This window comes from Nerophis lumbriciformis, linkage group LG28 (assembly GCF_033978685.3).
Source record: "Nerophis lumbriciformis linkage group LG28, RoL_Nlum_v2.1, whole genome shotgun sequence".
In the NCBI taxonomy this organism is placed as follows: Eukaryota; Metazoa; Chordata; class Actinopteri; order Syngnathiformes; family Syngnathidae; genus Nerophis; species Nerophis lumbriciformis.
Genome location: NC_084575.2, coordinates 35,720,108 through 35,736,968, shown reverse-complemented (window position 1 = coordinate 35,736,968; position 16,861 = coordinate 35,720,108). Strand labels below are relative to the sequence as shown.

The 16,861-nt window shown below is 40.8% G+C and overlaps 1 protein-coding gene across 6 annotated transcripts in view; it reads right to left on the bottom strand.

Annotated features, from left to right (window-relative positions):
• agap1 (ArfGAP with GTPase domain, ankyrin repeat and PH domain 1) overlaps positions 1–16,861 on the bottom strand; it is a 229,765-nt gene that overhangs the window by 128,677 nt on the left and 84,227 nt on the right. For all 6 annotated transcript variants that reach the window (XM_061924155.2, XM_061924154.2, XM_061924157.2 and 3 more), the window contains one exon: positions 16,258–16,392. In XM_061924155.2, coding sequence (XP_061780139.1) covers positions 16,258–16,392 — 135 coding nt within the window. The remainder of the gene's footprint in view (positions 1–16,257; positions 16,393–16,861) is intronic.

Sequence of the window (16,861 nt, the reverse complement as noted above, 5' to 3'; positions counted from 1 at the left end):
AGATGGATGGATGGATGGATGGATATACGAGACGTACAATGCATGCTTTTTAAAACTAGCCTGCACTGTCACAGAGCCCTGGGAACATTATGTGTCTTTTTGTGTGTGTTTAAAGCGCGCTACTGAAACACAACACTCAGGGAATTATAACATGGTGATGTATTACATGTGTATTTGTATTGAACCGTTTCGCTACGGGGGTTCCGGTTCGGTTCGGAGCTGTACCGAACAAGTTTCCACACGGACATATGAAGTAGCGTAACGCACGTTGTGTAAACAATGCACACCGAGGCACAACACACGGCATGCTAGCAGCTAACGGGCTAGGATGGACTGACCGTACGTCCTCTTTTCACCGGACATGTCCTCTTTTGCGGAGTTTCTTAAATGCCTCAAATGTCCAACATTTTGAGTTAGGGTTGCGTGTATTTTCAATGTACGTTCAGGGTTAAGAAGGGGTTAAAAACAAAACAAACAGCAGCATTGGTGAGGGAGGGGCAGAGACAGAGAGAGAGAGAGAGAGAGAGAGAGAGAGTTATGATAAACGCGCATGCGTCGCCAGGCTCTGCTTTTTATCCATAGATTTACATACCTGCCAACTTTTGAAATCAGAAAAACCTAGTAGCCAGGGTCCAGGGGCCGCAGGCCCCGGTAGGTCCAGGACAAAGTCCTGATGGGGGGTTCAGGCTTCGCCCCCCGAAAAATGATTATTAGCATTCAGACGTGTTAAAATGTTGCTAAAACCATCACTTTTCTATCAGTCACAGTGACTTTTCAAAACAAAAATATTACAGCAAAAATCATATGGGTTGATTGACATGTTTATTCTGTAAGCTAACTTCAATAGTTTGAAATTATTTTGACAGTTAATGCCAGTTATCCTGTCAACCTTTCACAAGACTTCAATTTGTTCATTGAAAGTATAAACACTTTTTACAGTAAACAAATGGTAAAACAGTACTAAACAATTCCATTAAAAAAAAAATTGGTGTCATTATTAACTTTCTGTCCAAGCTTGTATAATCTACTGCCTTGTTCAATTGTAAAAAATATTCTGTGCCTAAAATTCACATTTCTATCACAATTATCATACTGTAAACATGGTAAGCTAACTTCATTACAATTAATAGTCCTGTCAATAGAATGGAATTACAATTCAAATGTAGTTTTTTTGTAAGCCTTTCAAAAGAATTCAAAATATGAAAAATGAATGAAAATTAATTGAAGCCATCAGACACTTGAAAAGTGGCACATCACATCTCTAATGTAATCATTTGAACTTTTCAACAGAAATAGCACTGCAAAAATATTAAGGACATACTTCTGTATTTTGGTAGTTATGCTGTCAACATTTAACAAGATTTCTTCAACTTGGACTTGAAAGCATAAATAGTATAAACACTTTTAACAGTATAACAGTACTAAACAATTCCAATAGATAACATTGGTGTCATTACCTTTTTGTGGCTAAAATCCAAATTTAGCAACGGCATTAGACTTGTGTTTTTTTGTCCCAACGTGGTCTTTTACATCGCTAATTCCTCCGTGTCCGATCGAAAAATCTTGTCTGCACAAGGTGCAATTCGCGTAGTTTTCACCCTTTTTGGAAGGGATAATTATTCCCGGATAGGCTTTTGAATATTCTTCACGGAATGACTGCAGTTTTCTTTTCGGTTTAAGACTCGTTTGCGATTTTTCTCCGGCTGATTCCATGATCGTTCGCTCGTTTGGAAACAATGGCAACTGGTGCCTCGTGCTTGGCAGCGGTGCTATAAATAGCCTCGCGCATTTAAAAAAAAATTTTTTTTTTTAATTAATGAAAAACCGTATTTTTTATCACTGCAACCGTAACCCGGAATAGGCTGATGAAAACCGTACTAATTACGGGAAAACCGGAGTAGTTGGCAGGTATGCGGCTACCGCTGCTGCTCACTGCTCCCCTCACCTCCCAGGGGGTGAACAAGGGGATGGGTCAAATGCAGAGGACAAATTTCACCACACCTAGTGTGTGTGTGTGTGTGTGTGACTATCATTGGTACTTTGACTTTAACAAACCCTGAGCCAAGGTTGCATCTTTCTTATGACACAAAGCAAAACGTTGTTGCTAGTCAAAATTGTTTTGTATTATTTTTACTAGGGAAAAAAACAGCACATTTGATGTTTGTTTGACAATATGTTTCAATTATGTGTCTGAAAAGAAACACATGTTTAAAAAAACAACAACATAAAGCTGGATGGAGCTGCTGTTTGTTAGGTTGGCGTGTGCGTGCCCAACAGTGCAAGGGTTAAGAACAGTTATGATAAGGATGTGCTAAATATTTAAACTGCACATTTAATGCAATTTATCTTTCAATCTCACTCAATCATCCCTTTTAATCATCAATCTTAGTCCTGGTCTGAGAGGTGGCCACTCATCTAATGGAAACGTCAAGGGTCTGATCAGATTTATGGTGGGACGGCACATAAAGACAGGGGGGCTTGCTGCTGAGTCTGCAGTCTGTGAAGTTCAAGTGCGACGTGACAGAAGACATTTAAAGTTGAAAAATTATTTTCCATGTTCTTTCTTCCTTTACTAAGCTACCGGCAATATTTAACACACTAGTCCTTGGGTGTCAAACTCATTTTAAGTCAGTTCTGACTGCCTTCAGAGGGCTGCTTGTAACAGTGAATATATATATATATATATATATATATATATATATATATATATATATACATATATATATATATATATATACATATATATATATATCATAGCTGCCGATAAAACCACAAACTTCTACAGAATGGACATACCAGAACACCACACCTTACTGGACAGAAGCATCACCAAATCATACAAAAAAGCGCAACCCAACACCTTACAGAACATCCACCTGGAAAATAAAAGGATCGCGGCTGAACTGGACATTGAGGACAGGGTGGACGCCACAGCCAACAAGGAAGCCTTCATCACATTGAAGGACCACAAACCCAACTTCGCAAATAACCCAACATGCCGACTAATAAACCCAACTAAATCTGAAATAGGAAAAATCAGCAAAATAATCCTGGACAGAGTCAACACAAAAATCAAGGACAAAACACCACTCAACCAATGGAGAAATACAGCAGCAGTAATCAAATGGTTCAACAACATCCAAGACAAACAACAGCACAACTTTATCTCCTTTGATATCCAGGAATTTTACCCTTCCATCACGCAAGACCTACTGACTCAAGCACTAGACTTCGCCTCAGACTACGACTCAATCACAGGCAACGAAAGAAACATCATCATCCACGCAAAAAACTCCATTCTCATCCACAACAGTACACCATGGCAAAAAAAGAACAATGCAACATTTGACGTCACTATGGGAAGTTTTGACGGAGCAGAAACGTGTGAACTCGTTGGGAGTTTCCTCCTCTCCCAGCTCGCTAGCCTCAATCTGAACCTTGGTATTTACCGTGATGACGGACTGGCAGTGTGTCGCGCCTCGCCAAGGAGCAGCGAGAATACCAAGAAGCGCATATGCCAAATTTTCAAAGAGAACGGCCTACGGATCACGATTGAAGCCAACAAGCAAACCGTCAACTTCCTTGACGTCACTTTCAACCTGAGAAATAACAGCTACCAACCATTCACGAAACCCAACACAACACTCCAATACGTGCACCATGACAGCAACCACCCACCCACCACCACGAAAAGAATACCTACCGGAATTAATAAAAGGCTATCGATGCTGTCATCTAGCAAAGCTGAATTTGACCAAGCAACCCCCCCGTACCAAAAAGCCCTTGATGAAAGCGGATACAATTTCACCCTCACCTATGAACCCACGCCAGGAAACCAACCAAAAAAGAACAGAAAACGAAACGACATCATCTGGTACAACCCCCCATACAGCAAAAACGTCTCAACTAACATTGGACACAAATTCCTCAATCTGATTGACAAACACTTTCCCAAAGACAACACCCTAAGAAAAGTATTCAACAAGAACAACATTAAATTGAGCTACAGCTGTATGAACAATATACGACAAATCATCTCAAACCACAACAAAACAATTGCAAATGAGCCGCCGGCCCCCGGACAGAGCGACTCCAAAACCAACAAAGGCTGCAACTGCTGAAAGAAACCTGATTGCCCTCTCAACGGGGGGTGCTTACAAACATCAGTTGTCTACCAATCTAAGGTAACACGCAAGGACATTAACACATCCGACACATATGTAGGATTAACCGAGGGAGAGTTTAAAACCAGATGGAACAATCACAAGGCTTCTTTCAGGAACCAAAACCTGCGGAATACCACAGAACTCAGCAAACACATTTGGGACCTCAAAGACAATAATGTTGAATATTCAATAACATGGCAAATTCTTGCATCCAGCACACCTTACAATATTGGTAATAAAAGATGCAACCTATGCTTGAAAGAGAAACTGTTTATTATTTACCGTCCAGACCTGTCATCCCTCAACAAGCGCAGTGAAATTGTAACAGCATGCCGCCACAGACGGAAACACCTCCTAGGTAACACATGAGCCAATCACCACGCCCCTACGCCAGCCTGCACCCACCCACTCTGTGCCCTATATAAACCATGGTATGTGAATGCTCCCATTAAAATCTCCTGATGATTGAGGGAACCCCCCTCATGAAACAGGCCTGTAGAGATGAAATAGTCTTGTGATTTTTTTCCCACACATACATATATTGCGCTCTACTACGGTATCGAGCACTATTTTTTGGATAACCTTATTAAGACATATATATATATATATATATATATATATATATATATATATATATATATATATATATATATATATATACTGTACTCATATAAACTCATGAGGATTTGCATTTGATTAGTGGATTTTTTAAGTAGAAATTGATGGATAACTTGCTATGAAATCATAAGTCAAGGTGACAAGCAGATATTAACGTATTTACCTTCATTTTTACAAAATGATTTTAGTACTACAGTATAGTATTTGTCGCACGATCAAATAATACTCAAGTTTAAAAGATATGCAATTGATAAGATGTTTCCCTTTCAAAACGGAAAGAACAAAATCATTTAGTAAGACAGATAAAGTATTTTATTGACATATAATTTCCAAGCTTTCGCGGGCCACATAAAACGATGTGGCGGGCCAGGTGTGGCCCCCGGGCTTTGAGTTAGACACCTGTGCACTAGTCAATAGACAAAAAAAACGATCATTTAAATGCCTATGCTTAGTGGGGAAATAATAAAGTTGTGATGATTTAGCGCACTGGCAGCGTTCAAACTAGGGTTGCTAACGTATGCAGTACTCCCACCACCCCACAGGGGGCAGCAGTGAAGCATGTGTGTTACAAGGAGGTGGCAGTGAGGTGAGTGAAAGAAGACAACTCATTTAACCCTAAAAAAAAATCTAATTAAATTTCGAAAATCTGACTTTTAACAATGACTGGACAACAAAGGATGAATGTTCTGCCCTGAGGGAAGTGCTACAATATGTTGTTCCTGTCTGACCTTTTAAGCTCCGGACACGGTTCTGGACAAGCAGTAACAACAATAGAAATTCTTGCATGTAACTTGTATGCTTCATCACAAAACTTGGTCAAATCTATGTAAGTAGACTTTGTTCATATTTGACTTGTTTTGTATCCAAGATGCTGACTTTGTAATATCTTTTGAATTTGTGGTCAAGTTGTTTTTTTGTATGAGTACTGTATTTTGCAGACTATAAGTGGCAGTTTTTTTTCATAGTTTGGCCGGGGGTGCGACTTATACTCAAGAGCGACTTATGTGTGAGATGATGACCACATTAGCGTAAAATATCAAATAATATTATTGATCTCATTCACGTAAGAGACTAGACGTTAGAGATGCGCGGATAGGCAATTATTTCATCCGCAACCGCATCAGAAAGTCGTCAACCATCCGCCATCCACCCGATGTAACATTTGATCAGAACCGCATCCGCCCGTTGTTATATATCTAATATAGACGATGCAAGGCATTAGTGAGGTTATAAAGCTTTTGCCTGTTAAAGAAAGGAGACTGATCCAATGCAGCACAGACATTCGCGTGCCACGCTGTCACGACCCAGATGCACACCAGTGCGCAATCATATGGGAGCCGCGCTGAGCGCACCTCCAAGCGCGTCTCGCTGCCGGCGACGGCCGCGTATGAGCCCGACGCTCCAGCGCCATCCATTTTCAGGGCTAGTTGATTCGGCAGGTGGGTTGTTACACACTCCTTAGCGGGTTCCGACTTCCATGGCCACCGTCCTGCTGTCTATATCAACCAGGGTGAGCCCCACCCCTTTCGTGAGCGCACTGCGCGCGGAGTGACCCCTGTTACGCGCCACCGGCAATGGGGGTGGCGGGCAGGTAAGCTGCGCGGGCGGAGCGCGCGGAGTGACCCCTGTTACGAGCCCCCGGCCACGGGGGTGGCGGGCAGGTAAGCTGCTTACCTGCTGCGCGTGATGCCGGCCGCGGCGAAGGAGGACGAGGCGGGGTGTCGGTGCGGTGGGCGCGGTGGTGACCCTGGACGTGCGTCGGGCCCTTCTCGCGGATCGCCTCAGCTACGGCTCCCGGTGGGGCCCTCTCGGGGGAAGGGGCCTCGGTCCCGGACCCCGGCGAGGCGTCCCTTCTCCGCTCCGTAAAAGTGTCCATCTCTTTTCTTTTTTTTTCTTCTGTTGTGGCATATGCTGCAGGTGCCTGCTCGTTTTTCGTATGTGGGTAACAACATTTAACTATGTATATATATTTCCCAATTGGTTTAACTGCCACCCGCCTGAATCTATTTAAAATCTAATTTTTTTTTTATTTCAACCACCCGACCCGACCCGACCCGCGGATAAAATCAATTTTTTTTTAATTCCATCCGCCCGATCCGCGGATAATCCGCGGACTCCGCGGTTGTGCCTGCAAACCGCGCATCTCTACTAGACGTATAAGATTTCATGGGATTTAGCGATTAGGAGTGACAGATTGTATAGCATGTTCTATATGTTATAGTTATTTGAATGACTCTTACCATAATATGTTACGTTAACATACCAGTTGGTTATTTATGCCTCATATAACGTACACTTATTCAGCCTGTTTATTTATTTTAAATTGCCTTTCAAATGTCTATTCTTGCTGTTGGCTTTTATCAAATAGATTTCCCCAAAAAATGCGACTTATACTCCAGTGCGACTTATATGTTTTTTTCCTTCTTTATTATGCATTTTCGGCCGGTGCGACTTATACTCCGGAGCGACTTATACTCCGAAAACTACGGTAGCTGGCGATCAAAAACTCGTTTTACACATGTAGCGCTAAATTTGACCAGTAGAGGGCGATAACGCTGTACCTTACACTTAATTTTTATATGGGTAAACATATGTAAAATACACAATGAACGTTATACTTTTGTAATGTTTATATTTTTAGTCTTACAAACCTAAACGAAGGAAGAAGTGCAAAGAAATAAAACTGAGGAAGGGAAAGATTTCAAAAGAAGGAACATCAATCCTCAACAAAACCTCTGGAGCTTCTGTTTCTTCATTCCGTTAACTCAGGGCCGGCCCGTGGCATAGGCCGTATAGGCAAATGCTAAGGGCGCCGTCCATCAGGGGGCGCCACGCCAGTGCCACAAATGTTGGAGAGAAAAAAGAAAAAAGTTGGTACTATTATTTCTAAATACAAAAAATAATCCCACGTTAATTAAAATGCAAAGTAAAGCCTATATAATAGAAATATTATTTGTTACAACATTACGCCCCCCCCGCACCGTGCGCCCCCTCCCTTCCCGTATCATGACTCTTTTTGGACGTCACCACATCAAAAAATCAACACAAGATGTCAAAACGGCCAAAACTGTCAGGTGCCCAGGGAAGAAAAAAGAGAAAAGAAGAGGAGTAGAAACGAGAAAAGACAGAGGTAGCAGGTAGGTAACGTTAGCCTACATGAAATTATTTGTCTGTTACAGAATGTGATAGTAACCTGGCTTTTTAGCATTAAGCTAATGTTACATGATTCGGCAATTGCTAATCAATAAATAGCTAGTTCTGTTTTAACGTCGGGTTAATATTGTGGAGGGGGCTAAATTGTTATGGAAAATAATAATGTAACGTTAGGTAATTACAGTACTCCCACCTTACATTCCTTGTATTAGATCTTTTAAGCAGGTGTTTTTTGTTTACATTGTTATTGCCTTCTGGTTAGCTAATGTTTGCCCTGCAGGTAATAGTCACTTTTCCACCCCTTTATATATTAGGTATAGTTGTAAGCCTAGTTGTTAAAGTGCACATCATTAATGTAAATTAAGCAATATGTATGTAAAAAATATTGTATTTCATATATTCATTTTTTATTTTTTGCATTCATTTATTTATTCATATTTTTTTTTATCTTGTTAACTATTCTGATTGTTAATTTGCTTTATTTAAGTAAAAAAAAAAGGTCAAAGACAAAGCTATTCGGTTTCTTGTGAGTATATACACTTCACTGCCGATGTGGGGGGGCGCCACCTAAAATCTTGCCTAGGGCGCCAGATTGGTTAGGGCCGGGCCTGCGTTAACTAGCTCCACAGGAATGGACTAACTAGGGCAGATTAATGAACGCATTGACAGTGCAGTGTGAAAGTGGATGTGTTTACTTTGTAATTAGGTAAACACAGTCTCAGAGGCGTTTAACCCGCAGAGGCACTTTGACGAAACATCCGTCCGGCCCTTTGAGCCCTTGGGCTCTTGAAACTGCGGCCATCTTCATTATGTAGTTAAATAGTCCTGGTTTAGGGGCTGACTATGTTTGCATTGAATTAGTGTTTGCTTCACGACACACACACACAAAAACAAGACAAACAACTTGACTTACTTTTCATGGTCCACTTCCCATTACAGCCATTGTGCAGCCTGCAGGTGAACTTTATGTGTGTGTGTGTGTGTGTGTGTGTGTGTGTGTGTGTGTGTGTGTGTGTGTGTGGTGCAGTGGATGAGCATTAATGTCTCATTACAAGAGCACAGATCTCAGCTTGTTAGCCAGTGTGAACGAAGCGCCCGGCTTCCACACTCTGACAGATGAGAAAGAAGCAACAAAGAGGGTGAGGGTGTGTGTGTGTGTGTGTGTGTGTGTGTGTGTGTGTGTCTGCGTGTTTGGGGTTCATGTCGCCGTAATTAGGCTAATTAAATTAGCACGCTGATGGACGAGGGACCACGGGAGCGTCACCCACACCCCTACCCCCCTCGGTCCCTCACACAGAGGTCACTCCTCCAAACTGGACGAGGCTTCACTTCTCATTACATGTTTAATGCACATAGTGTGTGCGTGTGCAGTCACGCTAGCAAACAAAGAAGCTGCTCTCTACGCATCTACAAACAATTGTAGGCAAATAAACGTCTTTAAAATATGTCATTCTTTTTTCTGAATCAATGTCACCTTTTTAAAACTTTAACTATTGAGTGTAGATTTTTTTTTTTAACAGTTATTTCCCTAAGTGAGCCAATTAAAGATTGTGTAGATGCAGGCATGCAGCCCCGCTATTTTCTAAGTTTGGTATTATTAATGCACGGCTATTTAAAACAATGTTGTGTTACAGGTGAGGAACAGTGTGCAGGAATGGATTTGCTGTGGGCGTGTCGCTAACACGGTACACCCGATCTATGTTGACCAGACAAATGGCGTTCACATCATTATCACTAATTGATATTTTCCAAGCAATAATTATCACTGCCAGTAGTAGTTAGGTACAAGCAACAATAGTGGGTCAAAAAAAGAACACTTCATTTCTGAACATGAGTGAATACATTTACCGTATTTTCCGCAATATTAGCCGCACCTAAAAACCACAAATTTACTCAAAAGCTGACAGTGCGGCTTATAACCCGGTGCGCTTTATATATGGATTAATATTAAGATTCATTTTCATAAAGTTTCGGTCTCGTAACTACGGTAAACAGCCGCCATCTTTTTTCCCCGTAGAAGAGGAAGCGCTTCTTCTTCTACTGTAAGCAACCACCCGCCCGCGTAGAAGAAGAAGAAGCGCGCGGATATTACGTTTCATTTCCTTTGTGTGTTTACATCTGTAAAGACCACAAAATGGCTCCTACTAAGCGACAGGTTTCCGGTTCATGAAAAGACGCAATCTCTCCATCCGCACACGGACTACTATTTCACAGCAACTGCCTAAAGACTTTCAAGAAAAGCTGGCTACTTTCCGTGCATATTGTAAAAACAAGATAGCTGAAAAAAAGATCCGGCCAGAGAACATTATCAACATGGACGAGGTTCCACTGACTTTTGATATTCCTGTGAACCGCACTGTGGATACAACGGGAGCACGTACGGTGAATATTCGCACCACAGGGAATGAGAAGTCATCCTTCACTGTGGTTCTAGCTTGCCATGCTAATGGCCAGAAACTTCCACCCATGGTGATATTCAAAAGGAAGACCTTGCCAAAAGAGAACTTTCCAGCCGGCGTCATCATAAAAGCTAACTCGAAGGGATGGATGGATGAAGAAAAGATGAGCGAGTGGTTAAGAGAAGTTTACGCGAAGAGGCCGGGTGGCTTTTTTCACGCAGCTCCGTCCATGTTGATATACGATTCCATGCGCGCCCACATCACGCTGGTTTTTAATATATTATTAAAGTTTGACTGACCTATCTGACTGTTTTTTTGACATTCCTTTAGCGCAGTTAGATGCGGCTTACAACACGGGGCGGCTTATAGGTGGACAAAGTTTTGAAATATGCCGTACATTGAAGGCGCGGCTTACAACCCAGGGCGCCTTATGGTGCGGAAAATACGGTAGTTAAAATAATATAATACTTTAATAGTAGTAGTTAGCTGACATGTTAGCTGTCTCTGTGTGTCAGTCCCATGAGTGTTTTAGTGTGTGTGCTAAGCTGTGACACTGAACAGGATCTATAGTATGGAAATGAAGGGCTGGATGATCAATACACACAAGCACAAGGACTCAGTCACACACACAAACTTTGCTGCTCAAGGCAAATCACAAACTGTACTGTTTGTGCTCCTGCACCGCCCCCTTCAGGACAAACACAGCCATGACAACTGAAAGCAGACACAAAAAAAAAAACAGAAGCAACTCCAAACGTTGCCAACAGTGTTAGGAAAACTACTTTAAAAGAGTAATTTGTCACAGTTTCTTTCAAAAACAAAAACAATGAATTATTGCTTTGAAATTCCTGGTGTGTTCTGTTGAAGAGATGTTTCATGAGATTAGAGTGACTTACAACTAACATGGACTCCTTGCTTTGCAAAAGACACATTGTACACGATATTTGTACGTTCTTGCCTTTTATATCAATGGCGTAGAAATAGTGCCTGTACCCGCACCATGAAAACATTATAGGATGTTGGGATTTCCATGACTGTGATTGGTGGCATGAGTACCGTATTTTCGGAGTATAAGTTGCTCCGGAGTATAAGTCGCACCGGCCAAAAATGCATAATAAAGAATGACTTTTGGGGGAAACTAACAGCAAGCATAGACATTTGAAAGGCAATTTAAAATAAATGAAGAATAGTGAACAACAGGCTGAATAAGTGTACGTTATATGAGGCATAAATAACCAACTGGTATGTTAACGTAACATATTATGGTAAGAGTCATTCAAATAACTATAACATATAGAACATGCTATACAATCTGTCACTCCTAATCGCTAAATCCCATGAAATCTTATACGTCTAGTCTCTTACGTGAATGAGATCAATAATATTATAATGTGTTCATCATCTCACACATAAGTCGCTCCTGAGCAACGTTCCCTCTAAGGTGCGCGCCTGCACAATTGCGCACTGCTCAAGCGTCCTCTGCGCACAGCAAATATATGTCGCGCACCATATCAAACCCATCTGAATTCTAAACAAAAATAAACACATTTATTCTGTATAATTTTGCAATGCAACTCTGAGTGACAGTGACAACAAGCGGCCCTTACGGTGTTCGTCAACACCGTTCAATTATTGAAACGTCTATCGAGATGCTTCGAGGACAGGAATTATTATATCGATCACTTTATTGAGCAAAACTGTTTATATTGGGCCATAACCACACCAAAAACATGAGTAAAAAACTTCTATCTGGAAAAAGTAGTTATTTTCTGCCGTACAAAGCGACTTGTCATCTGTCACCAACACGCATAGCACTAAGCCACTGGTGCGTTTATGGCCACACAAAAAGTCGGACAAGTCAAACACCGCACAAAGTTACACTATGACTCCTCAGTCATACGTGTGCTTATTCTACGGTCATTTATTATTCATGTTAATTTATTGATATTAATCATGGAATGCTGTTACTAGAGAAAGTTACACACTTCATGCTATGCTTACATTTCATTGTGCAACATGAGAATGTTTAAGGGCAACTAAATGTGATCTCTGAAAGGGGTACAAGTGATTTCCAAAGCAGGACCCCCACCCAGACATTTTGTACATTCCTAATACATAGCTTATGAAATACAAGATTTCTTTTATTTTCATTACAAGTGGTTCAAATCACTAATAATCTCATGAAAATGACTCCTCTCATTTGAGTGCAGTGACGTGCGGTGAGGTTGATGGCTGGTGAGGCACTGACTTCATCACAGTCAGATTTACAAACATATGAACCCTAAAGAGTATCTTATTCACCATTTGATTGGCAGCAGTTAACGGGTTATGTTTAAAAGCTCATACCAGCATTCTTCCCTGCTTGGCACTCAGCATCAAGGCTTGGAATTGGGGGTTAAATCACCAAAAATGATTCCCGGGCGCGGCGCCGCTGCTGCCCACTGCTCCCCTCACATCCCAGGGGGTGATCAAGGGGATGGGTCAAATGCAGAGGACAAATTTCATTACACCTAGTGTGTGTGTGACAATCATTGCTACTTTAACTTAACTTTAACTTTACACATACAAACTGTAGCACACAAAAAAGCACATTTAATAAAAAAAAAACGTTATTATGGTCTTACCTTTACTTAGAAATTAAGTCCACGCGCCGCAACTAAAGCCCTCACTTAAACTTTCCACGTGCAAGATTGAATCTATTTAAAAAAGTGTAACCGAGGGTTTAAAAATGTGGCCTATACTGTATGAAACTACAAAATAACAAACACGGAGGCTCCAGTTTACACGAGGACCACTTTATTTACCTTCTTTCAAAAACCTCCGCAACGTGACATCACTTCCGCTCTTAGCGCCTTCAAAATAAGAGCTCAAGGCATATACTGTATAACAGCGCATAACAGGAACTTAACATCACAAAGAGGAAAGCCCATGAAAATAGGTTACAAAAGTTATTTAATAAGAAGCCAAAAAGTGCAAAAACAATAATGTTCGTGTAGGAGGAGTTGTGAATTAGGTACACCTGCACTCTGCAGGTGTACCTAATGTTGTGGCCCTGCAGTCATTCACAACTCCTCCAACACCAACATTATTGTTTTTGCACTTTTTGGCTTCATATGAAATAATTTTTTAAAATAGATTCAATCTTGCACGTGGAAAGTTTAAGTGTGGGCTTTAGTTGATATAACAATTCTACGGCGGGGGTGCAGGAGGCGAGCCTCAGCCAGTGCGTCTTTTGCAGCCGTTTTATGATCGCTCAGCACAAGAAATACGTTACACACATACAGTTGTTGACAAAATACACTGTACATTATATACCTCAGCTAACTAAACTATGGAAATGTATAATATAATTCATATAGCAATACAGTCTCACTGCACAGCAGGCCAGCAGTTAGCCCAGTCATTGTGCAATCCATGTTGAGGCACTGAGTGACGTGCCTCAACTGGCTGCTGTTCACTGCACCGTCTCTTCTCAGTATTTGAACGGCAAATGTGAAAATTCAGCGATTTTGAATAAAAATAATCTAAAACTGGTGAAGTTAAATGGAAAATAACTTTATAGTATAATCACTGGATACATATAACAATTTAATTTTTTTTTTTTCTTTTTACATTTTTTTTCTTTCCATGATGGCAGGTGAGGCCCCCGCCTCACCTGCCTCTAGTGACTGCACGTCACTGTTTGAGTGTTATAATAAAAGATTGGTTTGAGACAGGTGTGCTGCTGGTATTGCCAGGTGTGATGTTGCTCACATGTGCTCCAATCAATGCTCAGGGACTTTTTGTGTTTGCTCACACACATGAACAATTAGAGGGAACATTGCTCTTGAGTATAAGTCGCACTCCCGGCCAAACTATGAAAAAAACTGCGACTTATAGTGTGAAAAATACGGTGTATGTATGACATAAAGTCAGACTGTGTCTGAATGCTACAATAATAACGTGCCACATTTCACGGTCGGTAACTAACAGCGTTGTAACGATTGAAAAGGTAATTCATTAGATTACCATACCTGCCAACTTTTGAAATCAGAAAAACCTAGTAGCCAGGGTCCAGGGGTTGCAGGCCCCAGTAGGTCCAGGACAAAGTCCTGGTGGGGGGTTCAGGTTCGCCCCCCGACGCAAAATGATTGATTGCATTCAGACAGGTTAAAATGTTGCTAAAACCATCACTTTTCTATCAGTCACAGTGACTTTTCAAAACAAAAATATTACAGCAAAAATCATATGGGTTGATTGACATGTTTATTCTGTAAGCTAACTTCAATAGTTTGAAATTATTTTGACAGTTAATGCCAGTTATCCTGTCAACCTTTCACAAGACTTCAATTTGTTCATTGAAAGTATAAACACTTTTTACAGTAAACAAATGGTAAAACAGTACTAAACAATTCCATTAAAAAAAAAATTGGTGTCATTATTAACTTTCTGTCCAAGCTTGTATAATCTACTGCCTTGTTCAATTGTAAAAAATATTCTGTGCCTAAAATTCACATTTCTATCACAATTATCATACTGTAAACATGGTAAGCTAACTTCATTACAATTAATAGTCCTGTCAATAGCATGGAATTACAATTCAAATGTAGTTTTTTTGTAAGCCTTTCAAAAGAATTCAAAATATGAAAAATTCATGAAAATTAATTGAAGCCATCAGACACTTGAAAAGTGGCACATCACATCTCTAATGTAATCATTTGAACTTTTCAACAGAAATAGCACTGCAAAAATATTAAGGACATACTTCTGTATTTTGGTAGTTATGCTGTCAACATTTAACAAGATTTCTTCAACTTGGACTTGAAAGCATAAATAGTATAAACACTTTTAACAGTATAACAGTACTAAACAATTCCAATAGATAACATTGGTGTCATTACCTTTTTGGGGCTAAAATCCAAATTTATTCTCTCAGATTGATGTGATCAGCCAGTGCGATTGGAAGTTCATGCTCAATTATTGCCTCCGTAAATAAAACTTCGGCATTTATCACATCCAAAGAATCTGTTTGGGCGACGAAAAACGTTGAAAGTTTTCCACTTGTATCGCTAGCAACGGCATTAGACTTGTGTTTTTTTGTCCCAACGTGGTCTTTTACATCGCTAATTCCTCCGTGTCCGATCGAAAAATCTTGTCTGCACAAGGTGCAATTCGCGTAGTTTTCACCCTTTTTGGAACGGATAATTATTCCCGGATAGGCTTTTGAATATTCTTCACGGAATGACTGCAGTTTTCTTTTCGGTTTAAGACTCGTTTGCGATTTTTCTCCGGCTGATTCCATGATCGTTCGCTCGTTTGGAAACAATGGCAACTGGTGCCTCGTGCTTGGCAGCGGTGCTATAAATAGCCTCGCGCATGGCATTCGGAATGGCTCGATAGGAAGTTACGGGAAGCAGTGTCGATTGTCATTGTTGTTACGCGATTTCGTGAATAATACTTTAAAAATAAATAAATAATTTAATTAATGAAAAACCGTATTTTTTATCACTGCAACCGTAACCCGGAATAGGTTGCTGAAAACCGTACTAATTACGGGAAAACCGGAGTAGTTGGCAGGTATGCATTAGTATTGTCATCATTTTGTAACTCCTAACACTGGCTGTCAAACATGCTAACACAAAGTGTCTCGGAACCATAAAAACTAAGTTCTTTCCAAATGTTGGCACTGTAGCTTTTGGATCTTTTGCTGTCATTCCTCTTCTTGAATGTGTCAGTGTGTTATGAATCCTCTCAGGGAACAGTAGCTCTCCCTGCCTTGGTTTGATAGAACTTAATTGCTGTTCTGTTTGAGCTAAATAGCTGAGCGGGTCAATTTCCCCCCTAATTGACGTGCGATTAAGAGTTGTCAAATGTGCAGTGGGGGGGGGGGGGGGGGAGTGTGACCTTCCCACAGGACTGGACTCTGTAGTCAAGATTCTCACCGTCTTGGAAGACTCGTTCCACATTCAAGCCGTAGGTGGCGCAGGTTTCGTAGTAGGTGCAGCGCTTTAGGTCGTTGGAAAGTTTTCTGGCCCGGCTGTCGTCGATCACTCTTGGGTTTGATGAGCTGATGGCATCTGAAACATATTTGGATCATTGAATGAATTTCCTTCAGATGCTAAAGCCAAATATCAGATATTCCAACATCACTCTCCTTATTAGTTTTTAATCAACACTTCTGTCACTCCTCTACTTGACATGTACACTTATTTGTCTCATTCAACACATTGTTGTTCCTCCACACTTCATGCTAGTGTGTTTTTAAAGAAAGTTGTGCGTACATTTTGTACGAAATTAAGTTTTATCTCTTGTCTTCTATAAGAGGGGACTTCCGTTTCCACGTTAAAGGTAACTTCATTTCCATGTCCATGGAGACATTGTTTGTTTATGTTCAAGTGGAGTGTAAAACTGTTACTGTGCTTCTTCTTCTACTCTTGTCTCATCAATACCACATCTCAAACCATGTCAAACATCAACGGGTTGGGCCTTGTGCCACTCAGTGCTAACACGGCAGATGTCAGCCATCTTTACTGCAACTATCAAGTT